The sequence below is a fragment of the Triturus cristatus genome, chromosome 1_2, assembly GCF_964204655.1.
Source record: "Triturus cristatus chromosome 1_2, aTriCri1.1, whole genome shotgun sequence".
Taxonomy (NCBI): Eukaryota; Metazoa; Chordata; class Amphibia; order Caudata; family Salamandridae; genus Triturus; species Triturus cristatus.
Window position 1 is genome coordinate 974,844,629 of NC_140580.1, and position 19,581 is coordinate 974,864,209.

Below are 19,581 nucleotides of genomic sequence, written 5' to 3' on the forward strand. Positions count from 1 at the left end.
CTGGCACAAGGTGTCCCAACACCATAAGACAGTGCAGTATCACCACAATCTATTAGTATGAGTCACTGACACCAATGGAGGAACCCCCTGACACTTAGTCCAGAAGTATTTAAAAAGCTCATGGAAGAGCCATTCAAAATGGCTCTGCTTGAGGGATATATCAAAACATTAAGGGATGAAAGTGCGTCTGAACTTCTTGGAGCTACAAAGAGGGCGAGTATTTTCAGCTACTCCCCGGCCACCTCCAGAGAATCAGCCTTTATATCCTTAAACTCTACTCTTCTAGCCACAGTCAACACCCTAACATGGCAGTCACATAAACTGGGGTTGCAAGTAGATCTTATCCAAACTCTTGCTCAAACAGTGATCACACTAAACAAAAAAAAATTACAGCCTGGACTGCAAGTTAAACGCCTACACATCCAGACATACAGGGACAGACACTGCCATTCACACGGAGGGAGCGATCTTCCCGAGAGAAACTACAGAGATCATGGGCAAGAAGGTGACATGCACTTGCAAAGCAATTGTGAACAAACTCTGCACCCTTCCAGATCTTCTCTCCACACTAGTGAACCAATTGAAACATCCAGGGCTACCCCAAAAGCAGTAGAATAGATGCAGAACATGGCTCCCTGGGTACAGAGAACAACTCTACTGAGGGCCCTAATGTAATTATGCAAATCCCTCCTTCCACAAATAATCCAAATAAGAAACAGCAACACAGTAGAGACAACAGTGTGCAATCATATAGCAAAGATAACAAGGACACAGAATTGGACGAGATAAAAGACTCAGTCACAAACAAGCATTTGCAATGCAGTCGGTCTCGCCTTCGGGACCTCATATGTATTTAGCTATGCAGCACATTAACCTGGGTGCTGAAACATCTACTGTTCTTTAACATGAAGGGAAAGTAGGCACCAAACTGCTTGACACGCCAGGTATGGGAACACATGGAGAGAAATATTGCCTTTCGGCGGGAAAAGGTATAGTCCAAAGCTCTGTTTTTAATATAAAATCAGGGCCTTCGGTGGTCATATCACTGAAAATACAAGATTTGAAAAAAATATTATTGTCTACAGGTGCTCATGGAAGACAATTTCTATGGACTGGAATCTAGAGAATGCTAAAGTGATTCTGGTATTTTACTGACCTCTGCCGGTCATTTTCTACCAAGAAAGTTAAATATAGACAGTTGCCGAAAAAAAAAAAAAAAAGTCCTGCAGCAGAAAGCAATTCTGGTATTTTACTGACCTCTGTTGGTCGTTTTCTATCAAGACAGTTAAATAGAGGCAGTTGAACAGAAAAAAACAGTCCCTAAGCGGAAGCAGACAAGTCCTAGGGCTGATCTCCAGAGCCCACAAAATACATACATATAAGTATATACTAAATTATATACAAAAGATCTCGAATGTTCGACCTAAAAATGGGTTCTTTGTCTCCGCTGTATCAGCCACACAGGAATCTACCTCCATGAACAGGTCTCCTGCAGACCTATCCCCGTGATGGCCACAAGCTGAACCTCTAACAGTGAAAGACCCCTAACTCGACTGGAAAAGAAAAGGCTTAGGAAAACTGCAAAAAAAATGTACATATACTAGGAACTGGATATGTCAAAAAATACATATTAAGAAAGAAAATAGCTTCATCAAGGCCCCCCAGGGCAGTGTACATTCAGAGGAGAACAAACAAGATAGGGCCATGACAAAAAATAGAGACTTATCCTATTTTTCATATAAAGGGGTCCTCTAAAGAAATTAACACACTAGATGGCCCAACAATGTCAGAAGTACCCCCGCCTCATCAGCAGACACTGGGGTTGGCATCAATAATGATGGAGAAGTCTCATAATTAATGAAGGTTTACAACCCACAAAGATCGGTGCTCACATGCACAGGGATAGAATGAAAGCAGAAGAAGGGAGGCCTGGCCAACTTGCAGATATCACGGGCAACAAATGAGATTTACCTCGCCTAGGATTGAGGGGACAAAATCTTCCGAAGTCACACACCCTGCAAATCCAAGTCTGCTGATGTACACACCTCTGTTCACCTCAAACGTAACCTGTGATTCTCTAAACATATTAATCATATTATGCCTTCTAAAAAATATTGCATTGTTGGCGTACCTCTGCTCTGATCATCTTGTGGCCCTTCACATTGAGATGCTATCTGATATCAGTGCAAAAGAATCAACCATAACCATGTGGCGAGTCATCAAGGATGTGAACCCATCGCTCTTACCCGTATCTACCTCACCTGAGACACCCATGAGTTTTTACCCAGAAGTGACCTTCTCTGTTTACAGATAACTTGGAAAACAAACCCATCTACAATCCCTGGTAATTATGCAGTTCATAATGCCAAGCATAGAAAAAACATCTTTGGAAGAGCGTCTGGCGGCCTCTCAATCTTTAAGCTCAACTTCCAACTCAAAATAAAGATCAAAACTGGTTACAGTAACATGCAGGCAATTGAACTCTTCGGCCTTATGCGAAGTGGCCTGTGTATCTCTATAATCATTTTAAATATATACATCAATCCATGGAACACAGGTGGAAAGAAAGCTATTGACGACCTCTGCGAGTATGCTCAAACGCTACTCTATCATTACTCCAATCATGAAGTCATTCTGATGGGGCCCCAAGGCAAGACGCTAGGGCCAGTCCATTGGGCACCAGAAAGAGGCCTTCTTCAATTCATTTAATCTTAACACATGCTACCAACGGAGTGAACTAGACTGGAGAAGGTCACTTACATTCAGAAATATCTCCACCTCGCACTACCTCTTTATGAGTACAGAATTGTATGGAAGTACAACAAACTTTTCAGTACTACAACGTTTTGTAAGTGATCATCACCCTTTGACCTTTGAAATTAATTTAAATTGTACCACACGTCTGGCAGTTCAAGCAGCTGGCTTTACTGTGAGTGCAGGAGAAAACCCCATTGGTGAAAATGATAAAATGGGGTTTAAACAACGAATCACAATATAAGAAATGGAAGGAACAACAAAATCCATAGTCACTTGATTTCCAATCCACTAGAGGTGAACTAGGGGGCAGTATAGTTGGCGACTTATACCTGACTCTAGCCAACTATAAATCAACAACCACTATAACTGATCCATACAAAGTTCTCAATCCTCGTACCTCCTTAAAACATCAATACAAAGTCTGATATCAGTGCAAAAGAATCAACCATAACCATGTGGCGAGTCATTAAGGATGTGAACAACATGTTAAAGGAGCACAAGTCTCTTGAAGACTAGGGAATGCTCATCAGTAAACTCACTCGCGAAAAATATCCGCACGCATTATCCAACAACCAAGGGGGTAGAACACTGGCATCCAGCGTGCCAAAGAGCATACTAAAAGATACAACACAATTCACATCACCCAAATAGGAGGATAACATAAAAGTGCATCTGTCAAACATAAGGAGCGGTAATACACACAGGACACCCAGGTTAAATGACACAGCATGGGCCAATATCGACAGATGGAAGTGGCTACCAGCCATCTTGAACCCAGCACCGATAGGTACATTGGATACCTAACATTTGGCGAAAGGTTTAATCAAAGTCTAAACAATTCATCAGATTTATAAGTTGGAACGTTGCTGGGCTAGCCTCAGTCCTACAAAATCAAGAGGCCCCAGAAGTGACTGGTACAAGTAAGAGCGGTGAGACGGGGTGGTTCGCAGGGTCGGCTGTCGACAGATGGCAGGATAGGGAAAATTAGATCGATAAAACCAAATACTTCTCGCTAGCCGCATCGCCGATGCGTTGAGCGCAAGATAAGTGGTTTTATTTATTTATTTAATTTTCCCTATCTGGTCATCTGTCGACCCACCCACCGCTCTGACCCGTATCGGCCTCACCTGAGACACCCATGAGTTTTTACCCAGAGGCGACCTTCTCTGTTTACAGATAACTTGGAAAACAAACCCATCTACAATCCTTGGTAATTATGCAGTTCATAATGCCAAGCATAGAAAAAACATCTTTGGAAGAGCGTCTGGCGGCCTCTCAATCTTTGTTAAGCTCAACTTACAACTCAAAATAAAGCTCAAAACTGGTTACAGTAACATGCAGGCAATTAAACTCTTCGTCCTTATGCGAAGCGGCCTGTGTACAGCCATAATCATTTTAAATACATACATCAATCCATGTAACACAGGTGGGAAGGAAGCTGCCGACGACTTCTCCGAGTATGCTCAAACGCTACTCTATCATTACTCCAATCATGAAGTCATCCTGATGGGACCCGAACGCAAGACACTTGGGCCAGTCCATTGGGCACCAGAAAGAGGCCTTCTTCAATTAATTTAATCTCAACACATGCGACCAACGGAGTGAACTAGACTGGAGAAGGTCACTTACATTTAGATATATCTCCACCTCGCACTACCTCTTTATGAGTACAGAATTGTATGGAAGTTCAACAAACGTTTCAGCACAACGTCGTTTTGAAAGTGATCATCAGCCTTTGACCAGTGAAATTAATTTAAACTGTACCACACGTCTGGCAGCTCAAGCAGCTGGCTTTACTGTGAGTGCAGGAGAAAACCCCATTGGTGAAAAGGATAAAATGGGGTTTAAACAACGAATCACAATATAAGAAATGAAGAACAACAGAATCCATAGTCACATGATTCCCAATCCACTAGAGGTGAACTAGGGGGCAGTATAGTGGGCGACTTATACCTTACTCTAGCCAACTATAAATCAACAACCACTATAAATGATCCATACAAAGTTCCTAATCCTCGTACCTCCTTAAAACATCAATACAAAGTCCTTATAGATGATCACATACTCTCCCAAAGCAAAAGGAAGAGTTGGAAGGTAGAACTCAGACACAGGCGGCACTAAGGGAGTCCTCGCCGAAATGAATCAAATGAGGCAAGGGCAAATAACAAAAAAATTAATTTGAACTCTCAAACAAAAACATCCAAAGAAGGAATGGAAGCTGTATTTCCTCTCTTAGCACCCATTATCTCAAAGAAATTCTGGGCATACATCAACCGTCTTGTCAACAAAACAACCAGCACAATAAAGGCTGTCTCAGCAGAACAATGGACAAATCATGTTATATCATTGTATACAAGTCTTGACCCATCTCCCATCCCCTGGGATGTCCAATCAGTACTAGAAATGAGAGTTATAGTTGAAGAATTAATCCATTTAACAGTGAAGGGAACAAAAACCATACTTCAAATATGCAAAGACGGTGCCACTGGACCTAATGGTCTTCCTGGGATAATCTTCAGGAATGACGCAGACTTTTGGGCTCCACAAATGCATGATCTCTTCCAAGCCTGTATCTTGTTCGCCAGCATTCCTGCATCAAGGAGGGGCTACCTCCTGCATCCTATTCACAAAATGGGTGACAGCCACAAAACCCGAAAATGATTGGCTGATAACCCTCCTGGATGTTGAGATGAATGCCTTCGCAAAGGTCCTACTCCACGAGGTGGAGGACTGGGTAACGGAAAATAAGATAACTCCCTACTATTAAACAGGATTCTAGCCCAAAGCATCCTCTAAGGCAATGTCCTTGTTATGTCATCCCTGGCAGCTAAAGCTGCGAAAAGAAAGGGTCATGTCCATTATATGCATGATTTGTAGATTACAGCGCAGCATTTGACAGAATAAATTGCAACAGTTTATGGGCAAAGCTACCTGAGTGGGGGATATCAAACAACCTTCTTAACACAATAATCGTCCTCCACAGAGCCACCTGGGTCCAAATTAAAATGACCCAAACTGATTCAAATAAAGCCTTAAACAGGGTGTGTCATAGCGCCCATGTTGTTTAATCTTTATACTGCCAATCTAGGGCCAGCATTATCCAAAGGGAACTTGTTCTCCCCAAAAATTGGATCACTAAAACTTCCAATCCTGCAGTACGCAGACGATCTTGTTATTCTCGACCACACCCATATTGGGATTCAGAGGACCCTAAGTATACTTTCCTCTTACAACATCAAGAACTTCCTTATAGCGAATGCTGTGAAAACCAAGGTTCTGATCTTTGGGCAGCATAAAAAGAAATATCAAGAGGGAGAACCGTGGGCCATTCAACATAACAACAACAAGCAAATATAACTACCTTGGTGTTTGGCTGTCCGACACAAGTAAACCATTCTTACAGTCTGGGGCAATAACGAAAAAGGCAGCTAAAACTACATTTTCATTGGCAAAACTCCATCGAAACCTACACAGTCCTACCGCAGACGGAATCTATACAGCTATCTGGGCCAAATTGCTCCCAGCCATAAATTACGGGCATCCTGCGTTTCCTGGGATGTTATCAACCATCCTTGAGCATTGCCAATCTGCAGACTATGGAAAAAAGTTTGGTCTGCCAAAGCATACATGACTCTCTTTGCTGCTATTGGAGTTCGGCCTTGTGCGCCAAGAAATTGAGTGCAAAACAGATATTGTAAATTATTACTATCAGGTCACCTCTTCATTAGAAGGCTCAATGAAAAGCATACTTCAGACCATTTTCAAAGCAGAGTCACGTCCCTGGTCAAGTTACCTGCAGAAGGCTTTTAGCTTCCTGAACTATGGACTCTTCATTCACATGGCGGTAACCTACCAGCAGTTGAAATGCATCTTAAAATCTCATGGGTGGCAGCTGTCCAAAACACTAGACCTGCAGGACGCTTCACACATCATAGTGGCTCCGGGCTTGCTTCAATCACATGAGGATCCAGCTGTTTAGCCTTACCTTAATTCCCCCTTGGGAAGGACTCCCTTAAAAGATATACTCTATATGAGACTGTTGGCCCTACCATTATGGGAATTTCAAGTGCATTGGAAGTCCAAACGTGGGAGGCAGCAATGCTGCCGTCTTTGCCCGTATGCAATTGAGTCCCACTTCCATCTATTATGTTGCTTCCCGAGTTGACAACCGATACTCATCCTGCTGAAGCCACTATTCTTAAAGTATGAACAAAGAACCTGTAGGGATGCGGACACCTATGCTTATACCTGTGACATCCCAATGGAACTGGCAAGAATAGCAAAATATTACTCCATAGCAAGGGAATGGCAAAGGGCATTCAACACTTAAAGTTTGCTAGCGACTACAACATGTACCACTAGTACTTTCTGGTTGGAATTAGTTGTGTCAAGGCACCCTCCATTCTGGACTGCTCTCAAAATACTGTTTTCCCACTTATTACCAGAACTTTGGGACAACTACCAACAAGGCATTTCCTACGATTGGCGAGAAAATGATAGGCTGTTACAACGCTTGCACTTTAGATCTAATATTGCATCTTATCATTTTTTAATGTCACATTAGCTAATATGAAACTGAAGGAGAAATTTAACATGTAGCCATAACATCTGCACTTTAAAACTATCTTTGCACTTTAACATCCCAGACAAGTATTAAAGTGACACTGAAAGAGTGGCTGTAGAAAAGGCGTTGTTTATGCAATTGCACTTTTGGCGTGCCTCACCTTGGTTGGTTGTGCCTTTACACCTAAGGCATGTTGCACTTTAGTTTGAACTCGAATGTGGTCATAATATACACTTACCCGGCGGTCTACCCCAAGCCACCTCACACCCATGTGGGTTACCATCCTGGAACCCCTTCCTTTTCTGTCGTTCACAATCACCGCATCAGTTAGGTCCTGAAGAAACGCCATTGATCATTCTGACTATTTAGGCATGAAACATGTCGACCTTTTGTTAAGTTACACGGGCACACTAGGCCTCATTGTAACTCACCAACCTTTTGGTTTTTTAACCTACCAGGGGAACCACACTATTAAAGAGTCCACCAGTGGAAACCCCCTAGGTAATTTTATCTACCCCTGCATGCACCTCACCACATTTCTCACTGGATCCACCCCACACACCCACACTCACCAAACAGCTTTTCTCTCTAAAGATCTCCGTTAAAGTGACCCTTCATGGGGCCCGTTGGGCATTGCAGCGCCGGCCTGACGAGGAGCAAAAGCCCGATGATGAAGCATGACATCCTTCGGGGTGTGTGAGGGCAACTAAGAGGCAAGACTTGGCCCTCCCCTTCGGGATTGGATCCTTGATACTGGGGATGAACCTCTGCCTCTCTCTTTTTCACCCTCTTCTTCTAGATCTTTCCTAATCTATATCTTTCCTCTCTTTAGACTGGGTGACAACCTGCACCCTCTACATGGAACAGAGTCCCTTGTGATTTAGCATAATATACATGTCTCAGGTTTAACCTGGCAAATCACTCCTCTACTCTACACTAAGTAGCATCGACGAGGCAGTCAAACTTGACATGCTGCTTTAAAACTGGCACCTTAGAGCTAATTTTGCACATTGTCTTTTCTGCACTATGTGAATGCGAATTTACAATTTTACCATGTCCCAGTTTTTAATACTTATTTTGTTATATATTGTAAGTCCTCTTTTATTATTGTGAAGATTTTAATTAATCATACAATAAAGCATTTACAACCCTCTACAAAAGCTGTATACGCCTGTTGTTGGGACACATTTGTGGCTTAATGCAGCATTCGCCAGATTGACGCCTTCCTGTCCAAGTTATGTGATATTCTGTTGTTTGTTCTGTCTTTTGCCGTTTGAGGCTTTGCTTTGGGTACAGTTATGGGTTGTCTTAACCTTTCGGCCTTCTTAGGGTTGCCAGATAAGCTCTCAGTGTTTAAGTCACCAGTGGTGATGCGACTTTTGAAAGGGCTACAACATATGTTTCCCTCTTCTCCTTTTGTGAAGCCCCAGTGGGACTTTAATCTGGTCCTGACTCCTCTGATGTGCACTCTGTTCGAGCCACTTCACAGATAGCCAAGCCAAGCCTAGGAACCCGCACACTGGCCACCAATTTGCTTTTGGGACTCTGCGCTTGGGGGCGCCTACAGTCTTGAAAGCAACTGACGTCCGTGCGCTTGAGTGGTACCTATATAGACCCCATACGTCCTATCCGGAGCGTACCGGCGCCTGTGCAGATCTGGAAGACGGCACCTTCCAGCGCACAGAAGTATTGCTAAAAGTTTCTGGATACAGTCAGACCGCTAGGGAATATTCAAAAGGTGAGGAATCTGCGGCTAGATAAAACACTGATTTAGATCTTGGCAGATGGGTTACTCCGTAACAACGGTGACGGATATCCCATCCGCCAAAATATAAATCCCTTTATATCCTATGGAATATATATTTTGGCAGACAGGATATCTGTCACTTTTGTGACCGAATTACCCATCCGTCAAGATCCAATTCAGACCGAAAGTCTCTACTAGAAACTGTGTTAACACAGGTAAGTAACATGTTCTTCGATGCAAATCAACACTAATTATTTTACTAGTGATAATGTGTATGATGTCTTCTGAATGTGTATAGTCCCTGGGTTTTATAGCAGTCTCGCAGTGTGTGCAATTGAGATAATAACTTGCACTTACCACAGAATTTGCCACATAAATTGCTTTCACAAAGCTACTACAGGAGCACAACGCCCATTGGGTTCAAAGGGCTTCAGCCCTCTTCCCCCCACCCCTCCGTTGTGTGTGTGCCCGGGCTCAGACAGCTTCCCGGGCTGACACAAAGACAGTTTTTCAGCTTATCGCAGCCGCACCCGAGTACTTCACAGGTCTTTAAAAGCCCATTTACATGTTAACGAGGCTTTGTTGTTATTTCACCCCTTCATCTCCACTGTGCTGAAAGAAGTTGCGCCTCTGGCTGCTATGCCTTTTGAGCAAGAGACTTCAGTCAACCGTGCTCTGCATTGCAACATATTCCTAGGTACCCTGGCAATAGTAAAGGGAGTAAAGAATGCTTTAGAATTACAGGTTTATGAGAAACAAACAGAAAAAAAAGTACTATTTTGAAGGAATTCAATAGGATGAAGAAAAGAAGAATTAGCACAGTAACAATATTATTTTTGAAACGCTTATACCTTTTCAGTGACCTGTGAAAACGCTGCATACCTATCGTCTTCATTTGAATCATCTTTGGGCTTTACGTTTTGACGGCCCATGAATCTTGATGGGTCTCTGCTTTCATTTTAAATGTAAAACAGGAGCATAAGTGATCAGGCTTTTTTGTTGTCACAAAATGCAAGCCATACTGATGAAACACTTTTTTCTTTCCCCTCGCTAGACGAGTCCGACTACCAGACAGAGTATGAAGAGGAAGAAAACGCAGATTCGCCGAGAGAGGATTATGTTAATTTTCTCAGTAATCCAAGTGAAGACATGCTGGTCTCTGACAGTGTGAGTAATACTCTATGCTAAGCATGCATTTTATCTCTCTTGATTATAAAAAAAATTTGGAGTAAAAAAACGGAAGCTATTTTGTTTAGACATGTGAGGGAAAAGTGTAATTTTGAATCTAGGAATAAACTAGATATCTTTGAATGTGGTGAGCCTGCATCACTAATACCCAACCAGTTCAGCCATGACTTAGTGGGAGTCTGCCTCACCCTTTCCCATGAAGGAGTATTGGAGGATTTTTGTTTTGATCCTAGCCTTTAGGGTAGAGGTCCCTTGACTGTGGTGCATCACGTTGAATCTGTAATCATTTGAACCATCTCTACAGGCCTTAAGGTGCAGTATCTGAAAGAAACAGGTTAGTGATAGATTCCTTACCTTAGGACCCCTGGGCCTCAGGCTGGATCTGGAAAGTTTTTGTCAGCAGTACCCCAGCGCGTCAAAAGGTGGCGTCGTGCAGCTCCACGTCCGTCGTTGGTGTCGTGGTCGCCAAGATGACGTCCGGCAGCTACTTAGACGCAGCCCTCACATGCTGACGTCAGTTCTTTCTTTTTCCGCACCATCAAGCGCAGATCTGGAGAAAGCGGTAACCCCAGTCACTTTTTGACTGAGTTTTTCTAGGCCTTTTTTCTCTATTTTTCGAGTCGATCGACTACTGGTGCAGTAGAGATACCCGGCTTCAAGTTCTGCGGGGACTGTCATCGCATGATGTCGGTAACCGACCCGCACATCGTGTGTCTTTACTGCCTGGGGCGCAACTACGACCCCAAGTCGTGCCCCAACTGCCGGGCAATGGCGCTGAAGACTTTGCAGGAGCGGTCCCGAAAGTTGCTTGAAGTCCGGCAGTCTGCTCCACGCCGCTTAAGGTCCCGGTCCCGTGGGAGGTCGAGGGACCGTTCGCGGAGCCACCACCACCATCATTCATTGGGATCGAAGTCTTCGCAGCTGGGGTCAGGTAAGACAAAGCGTTCCAAGAAGTCGAAGAAGCGCCCCCCCCCCCCCCCCCCTCTCTCCCCTCCTCCGCGCGAGGCGGCTGAGGGTGCGGGTGGTGCCTCCCCTGCGGCTCTGGCAGAGCCTACACAGTCGACATCGGCCTCCCCGCCTTTCCCGAGTCCGTCGGCGACTCCAGCCCAGCTGCAGGAATTTCTGTCAGCCTTGGCTCGCCTCTTTGGCCCATCGGGCCCCGGGTGCCCTACAGGGGGTCCTCGCCCTTTACTATCGGCGGCTCCGGCATCCGACGCCAATGGGGGATTTCTATCCCTTTGTCCAGCCTCCTTATTTTCAGCCTGTTCATCGGCCTTCGGAGGAAGGAGAGGACTGGGAGGGGTCTGAGGACCCTCTCACCAGCACAATGTAAGTTTGACCCGGACTGTATAGAAGAGCTGGGGGAGGCCTGTGGTCTTGACACCTCTCCTAACCTTGGCATGCTAACTCCTCCTACCATGGCTATGGAGGAGGGTGCAAGTTACGCAGTGGTGTTGCGTAGGGCATCCGAGGCCCTCCACCTCAAACTCCCTACAGTGGCCGTCAGGACTAACCTCCTGACAGAAGTGCTTCAGCCGGCGGCTACCTCTGCGGAGCCACTGCTGTCTTTCAATGAGGCACTTTCTGACGTTCTTTTGGGCACCTGGTCCAGGCCCAACACAGGGGCTCCTGTGGACAGGAACGTGGCCCGACGCCATTGCCCGGCCCCACGTGACCCCTTTTTCCTCTCCAAACACCCCACCCCTGAGAGCTTGGTTGTCCAAGCCTCTGCGTCCCCGAGCGCATTCCCTACCGCACCACTGGACAGGGAATCCAAGGAACTGGAGCAGTTCAGGGCTGCTGTCTGTGAACGCCGCATGCCTCTTGGGCCGTTATTCCCACTCTATTTGGGATACGGTGGCAGGCGTGCTGCCTCAATGTCCAGAGGAGGCCAGGACAGTGCTCTCTCAAACTATTACTGAAGGGAGGGATGCAGCCAAGTTCACGATTCGTTGTGGCCTTGACACCGCCGACTCGCTGGGCAGGGTGATTTCCACGACGGTGGCCACGCCTGGCTGAGTACAACTGGTTTTTCTGGGGATGTCCAAAATCCTGGGGATTCTAAAGGTACCCAGGGTTTGTGGATTTTTCTGGCGGGGACCCTGAAATTAGCCAAAATACACGTAAATGTTGGTTTCCTTGGGAAAAATGGGAAAAAAGTGCTGTAAATGAAAGCGTCTGGGTGTTTCCCTGCAAATGGTATCAAAAAAGGGTTTGTAGGGCTGAAATCACCATTTCCCCAGATTTTAGGGAATGGCAGACTTTTGTCAGAAAACCAAACATTTTTTACACAGTTTTGGCGTTTTTCTGGGACATAGCCTATTTTTGCTATTTTTTGTGCTTTCAACCTCCTTCCAGTTAATGGTAGAAATGGGTATGAAAGCAATAATGGATCCTGGAAAGCTATGCATTTTTAGAAAAGTAGGCAAAATTCTGAATTCAGCAAGGGGTCATTTGTGTAGATCCTTCAAGGTTTCTTTATTGAAACTAACCGTTAAATATAGGAAACATTGAAAATTAGTAAAAAATTTTTTTTAAAACCCAGCCTTTTGTGCCAACGTTTTCACCTGTAACTTCTTCCAATTATGACAGCTCTTTGAAAGCAATATACCGTTACATCCGCTGGACCTTACTGGTTGTGGGAATATATAGGACTTGTAGGTTTGCCAAGATCCCGACGAACCCAGAGCCAAAAACTGAGCCGCGACTTGCAATGGTTTTTTATTATGTACCGGGTATATAGCAATTATTATGGGAAAATGTATACATGGAAAAATCGATATGAAAGACACCTATGTATTTCTGAAATGGGAACAAAATATAGAGTTTAGAAACAGTAGATATTTGCACATTTCCGAAATTGGGAATACTCTTACTAGCATGAGAATTATCGGTCATTTTTCAAAATGACTTCTTTTTTACACATTGTCTTTCATTTGGAAGGCAGGAATGCATCGAAAGTCAATAGGTAATAACAGTTGCTTTACAAATCTAAATTACCCTAAGTCTCCCGATAAAAATGGTACCTCACTTGTGTGGGTAGGCAAAGTGCCCACGACAGGAAACGGCTCAAAACGCAATGTGAACACACCACATTTTCACAGTGAAAAATTACCTTTTTTTGGCAAAGTGCCTAGCTGTAGTTTTTTAACCCTAGCTCTGCCGGCACCTAGGGAAACCTAGCAAACCTATACATTTTTAAAAACTAGACACCCAGGGGAATTCTGGATGGAGTGACTTGACTGGCTCTCACCAGGTTCTGTTACCCAAAATCCCTTGCAAACCTAAAACATTGTTTAAAAAAACACATTTTCCTCACTTTTCTGTGGTGAAAAGTTCTGGAATCTGCGTGGATCCACAAATTTCCACCCGCCCAGCATCCAAAGCAGAAACAAATACCTATCACGACTCATGACTGCCGGAAATATAGCCGTTGCCATCAAGGGACTAGTAGACCAATATGAAGACATTGATGGCTTCCTTAGCAAGCCCATCAAAAAAGTTGAACCCAAGAACTTCATCTCTTCCAGATCTGTGGGAGTCCACCGGGTAGCTCTAGAATGGGGCTTAAAGCTGGCACTGTTGTCCCTCAGAAACTGCTCGGCATACAAATTGGTCTGCTCAACAATCTCTGCCAAAAACACATCGTCCATAAAGAACTGAAAAAAATGTATCGGCAAAACGTTTTCTGTATTCGCTCTACACCCTGAAACACCAGTAAAGTCTGGCAATGCAGGCTGCACCATGCCTGGGGCAACCCAGAGGTCATCACTTCCAACTGGAGGCCTTGCAGCCCTGGGCTGCAAACCAAATGCCTCTTGCCGCACTATACCAACGGGAAGCCTTGCAGCCCCGATGCCTCTTGGTGCACTATCGGCACATCAATGCCCTCCTCTAACACAGGCACTTCATCCGCACTAGGAGTAGCTTCATCCGCACTGAGAGTAGCTTCATCATCCGATGATTCCATGTGGAGAGAAAACTCACTGCCTGAATCTTCCCCTCCCACCTCTGCATCAGAGTCAGCCTCTGAACCATGGTCGGAGGAAGACTCAAAAAGCATACCAACAACCTTCTGAGCAGTAATCCTGCGGCTAGCCATTATCCTTATCAAGAAAGGAGACTGCACAAACAAGTCAACAACAACCAACACTATGCAAAATAAGTAAGTAAAAAAAAAGTGTTACTTTATCACAAAGATCTATATACTCAAAAACTATACGATTCACTTGCAAGAGACAGCTACACTCACCAGCACCTACTCTGCAGAGACTCAGCAAAAACGATATCCCACTAGAATGAAAAAAACAAAACCAATTACACACAAGACAACAAAATACACATTGAGCACAAATGCAAAACGTTTTTTGACACTCAAAAAACAGAAGCCAAACATACTGCTATTATTACACCATTTGGCAAAAAACATATTCATGTAGAGAAATGAAAAACATTTACATTGTACAAAAAAAAGTCTCTTACCTAATCATGCAACTACACAAACAGCAGAACCACCAGTAACGAAACAGCAACCTGGAACAGTCTGAAGAGCAAAAGCCTTGAGCTAGAACAAAAAAGGGAGAAATAAAGCATTACAATTGCAATTCACAAGAAATAAAACAATTAACATTATAACATGCTATGTCACTACCCAAATGGGGGCAGAAAGGCCAAATAAACGGGCAGAATACACATAAAAAATATATATGTCCCCTGGAAGCAACCCTTGCCCAAGGGGTCACTTCCAATGTATTTATTTTTAAATCCCTGGCTCTAGTGCGCTTTTCTGCACCCCTCCCTGGGGCCAGAAACGCCAAAAAATGCAGGTGATCTGTACCCAGGGGAGGGCAGAAAAGTCTTAAGAATTATTTAGGCCCATAAGGAAGCGACCCTTGCCCAAGGGGTCGCTTCCAATTTCATTAAAAAACAATTCCCTGGCTTTAGTGGGCTTTTCTTCCCTCCCCTCCCCTCCCCCAGGCCAGAAATGGCTAAAAAATCGACCGATCTGTCCCCAGGGGGGGCAGAAAAGTCTTAAATTAAATTTCCCCCATAGGAAGCGACCCTTGCCCAAGGGGTCACTTTCTTTTTGCCAAAAAGACATCCCTGGTGTCTAGTGGGGGCATTCCTGCAGCACGATCGCGACGCTGTGCGAGATCGTGCTACAGGAATGCCCTGCATTGAGACATCATGGGAGAGGAAACACTCTTTCCTCTCCCCCGAAGCCTCAATGCATGAGGATCTGGCCCCCCCGCCCCACGGAACCGCTCCGTCATGAGCATCGAAGGGGTTAAGGACTCGCGGGCTACGGCCAAGTTCCTGGGCCTTTCCACCACGCGCCTTCCTCCGCCTTCTGCTTTTAGCTCCTTTCGTAGCCACGGAAGGGGCACCCCCACACGTTTGCTTCAGAGCCACAGGCCTGCGCAGCAACAGTCTCAGCGCGGCCGCAGACGTGGGACCCGCCAAGGCGGGTCAGGGGGCCAGCTGGCAGGTCAGTCCACCTCCACCCCGGCCACCACTGCCTCCAAACCTTCCTTGTCCATTTTTTCAGGCCCATCGAACGCCAGTGAGCGGCAGGATTCGCCATCACCTCCCCCACTGGAGCACCATCACTTCGGACAGGTGGGTTTTACAATAGTCTGAAGGGGCTACCCCCTCCCCTTCGAGACTTCCCATCCAGCCATGCCACCTCAGTACCACTGCATGTCGGGGGATCACTTGGCACTTCTTCAACAGGAGGTCGCGACCCTCTTAGCCAAGGGGGCCATCGAGCGCGTGCCTGCACCAGAAATAGGACGTGGTTGTTATTCCCACTACTTTCTGGTGCCCAAGAAGGACAAGGGCCTGCATCCTATCTTGGACCTCAGGGACTTCAATCACTTCCTCCAGAAGGTGAAGTTCAAGATGTTGACTCTGGCTCAGGTCTTGTCTGCCCTTGACCCTGGAGACTGGATGGTAGCGTTAGACCTGCAGGACGCATATTTCCACCTTCCCGTCCTGCCGGCGCACCGGCGTTACCTGCGGTTTATGGTACGCCACGAGCACTTTCAGTTTACCGTGCTCCCCTTTGGCCTTAACACCACCCCTCAAGTGTTCACGAAAGTGATGGCGGTGGTCGCAGCTCATCTGCGCAGATCGGGGGTTCCAGTCCTCTCCTATCTCGACGACTGGCTGTTGAAGGCGGGCTCGCCCCGGACAGTCGTCTCCCCCCTCCAGACTACGGCCGACCTCCTGCATTTGCTGGGGACCGAGTTCTCCATCAATGTGACGAAGTCGCACCTTCATCGGAGCGGTTCTGGATACGATGCACTTTCGGGTCTATCCTCCCGAACAGCGAGTCCAGCATATTCAGGCTCTGATTCTGATCTTTCAGCCTCTATCCTGGGTTTCGGTAAGGATGATTCTTAGGCTGCTGGGTCTTATTGCCTCCTGCATTCTGCTGGTCAATCATGCCAGATGGCATATGCGGGCTCTGCAGTGGGACCTGAAGTTCCAGTAGGCGCAGTATCAGGGGAACCTGTCCGATTACGTCCAGATCTCGGAGGGCACTGCACAACAGCTGCAGTGGTGGCTCACAAACCAGCATTGGGTCAATGGCAGATCCCTCTCCCTTCCCCAACCAGAGCACACAGTGGTGACGCATGTGCCCCTCCTGGGATGGGGCAGCCACATGGGAGAGGCGGAGATCTGAGGCCTCTGGTCTCCGGCGGAGTCCAGGCTCCATTTCAACCTTCTGGAGCTCCGGGCGATCCGACTTGCACTGAAGGCATTCCTGCCCTCTGTCAAGGGGAGAGTAGTACAGGTGTTCACAGACAACACCACCACCATGTGGTACTGCAACAAACAGGGCGGGGTGAGGTCGTGGACCCTATGTCAGGAGGCTCTGCGCCTCTGGACATGGCTGAAACATCAGGGGATTTCCCTGGTGGATCAACACCTGGCAGGTTCACTGAACGCCAGGGCAGACAAACTCAGACGCAGGTGCATGCAAGATCACGAATGGCGTCTTCACTTGGACGTGGCGCAAGGTCTCTTTCAACAGTGGTGAGAGCCTTGGTTAGATCTATTCGCCACCAAAGAGAACGCGCAATGTCAGCAGTTTTGCGCGTTGGAATTTCCAGGGCGGGACTCGCTCGACGATGCTTTTCGTCGCGAGTGGAGTTGCGGTCTGTTGTACGCCTTTCCGCCTATACATCTTCTGCCCAGAGTGCTGAAGAAGATCCGGCGCGACCGAACCCAAGTCGTTCTTGTGGCTCCAGACTGGGCTCGAAGAGTTTAGTATTCCGAGCTACTCTTTATGACTATCGATCCCCCGATCTGACTGCCTCTTCAGGAGGATCTTCTGTCGCAGCAGCAGGGGACGGTCCTCTACCCGAACCTGTCCAGTCTGCACCTCTTTGCATGGAGATTGAGCGGCGGCAGTTGATTCCTTTTGACTTGCCTCCTGAAGTCTGTGATATCATTCTGTCAGCCAGGCGTCCCTCCACTAAGTTGGTATACGCCTGCAGGTGGAACAAGTTTGTAACATGGTGCATAGCAAAGGCTGTGGATCCCCTTTCTGCCCCTTTCTGAAGTCCTACTGTTCCTTCTTTCATTGGCCCAGCAGGGCTCTGCTCTGGGCACTGTCAAGGGCTACCTTTCTGCTATTTCGTCCTTTCTCAGGCTCCCTGATAAGCCCTTTCTTTTGAAGTCCCCTGTTAACAGATTCCTCAAAGGCATTACTCACCTTTTTCCTCCTATTCCCTTCGTAATGCCACAGTGGGACTTGAACCTGGTTCTCACATATTTATTCTGTGCTCCCTTTGAGCCTCTTCACAACTGTTCTCTTCATCTGTTAACTCTAAAGACTGCTTTCCTGGTTGCCATCACCTCTGCTAGGAGAGTGAGTGAGCTCCAGGCTCTTTCTTGCAAACCTCCTTTTCTGTCTGTCCATCCGGACAAGGTTGTGCTCAGGACACATCCATCTTTTCTGCCAAAGGTTGTCACTGCCTTTCACATCAGGCAGACCATCACTTTGCCCACCTTCTTTCTGCCTCCGCATCCTTCCAGAGAGGAAGAGAGGCTTCCCCGTCTGGACCCAAAATGTGCGCTCTCATTTTACCTGAATCGCACACAACAGTTCCGGGTGGATGACCAGCTCTTTGTTGGCTACATTGTTGCCAATAAAGGTCGGGCCGTACACAAGCGGACTCTCCTGATGGGTTCTCTTGTGTATTAAAGCCTGTTATTCTCTGGAAGAAAAGGAGCCTCTGGTGGGGCTGCGCGCCCATTCCACCAGGGCGACAGCTGCCACTACGGCATTTGGACGTGGTGTCCCTTTACGAGACATCTGTCAGGCAGCTTCGTGGGCCTCGCTGCACACTTTTTTATTGGACAATCTGATAGACATTTAGCCGCAGATTCCTTAACTTAGAATTATCCCCAGGCATCAGACTGGATCCAGATTTGTAGGAAATACTCCAACAAGAGCACACTTTAGAAGAATTTATTATTACTATTAACCGAGTTTTAAACATTAAAAAAATTATGCTTAATTATTTCTGGATTGTGACAGTTTTTTAACTAAGCTTTTGCAGGCCCTCTTTTGCCTCTTATCCTTGGAAACCCTTCACAAAACGTGGCAAACCTCTCATATGTTATAGTTACCTCATTGCAATAGCTTGCAAGTCAACCATCTCTACTCTTGATTGCTCACACAATCTAGAAAAGTGTACTCGCAAATGTGCTGTGGCCAGACACAGGCAAAAATAATTAGAGGTGGTATTGAGGGTGAGACTTTATATTGCAAGTCTGATAGAGACATCTAGCCGCATATTCCTTAACTTAGAATATCCCCAGGCGTCAGACTGGATCCGGAAAACTTTTTGCAGCAGCACCTCTGCGCGCCGGGGGACGGTGCCACAGGACCCTGCCCTGATGTCGTCCACGTACGTGACGTCAGCGAGGTCATATGAGTCCCTCCTCGCGCGCTGAAGTCAGTTTCCTTCTTTTCTACGTGCAACGAGGATCCGGAGTAGCGGTTTCTCCGGCCTGTTTTCAGGCCCCTTTTAATTCCTTCGCATCTGGAACAATGTGCGATGCCTTCGGGCTTTAAAACGCGTACCTCCTGTTCGCGGCAAATGTCCGCGACGGACCCACACCTTATCTGAATGTGGTGTCTGGGCAAACACCACGACTCGACGGATTGCGACGCCTGCCAACAGCTCAAGCCGAAGTCCTGGCGGGAGCGCCGGATGAAGTTACTTTCGGCTCGCCTGTCCTGGTCGGAGTCGTCATGGCCCCTGGCCTCCTCTTTGGCGACAGGTCCCGGAGACAGTGGGTTCCGTTT

The 19,581-nt window shown here is 46.4% G+C and overlaps 1 protein-coding gene across 2 annotated transcripts in view; it reads left to right on the top strand.

The window, feature by feature from the left end:
• Positions 1-19,581, top strand: part of PNPLA7 (patatin like domain 7, lysophospholipase) — a 1,876,659-nt gene that overhangs the window by 1,823,718 nt on the left and 33,360 nt on the right. For both annotated transcript variants that reach the window (XM_085610534.1, XM_085610541.1), the window contains exon 35: positions 10,123-10,235. In XM_085610534.1, the coding sequence (XP_085466660.1) occupies positions 10,123-10,235 (113 nt within the window). The remainder of the gene's footprint in view (positions 1-10,122; positions 10,236-19,581) is intronic.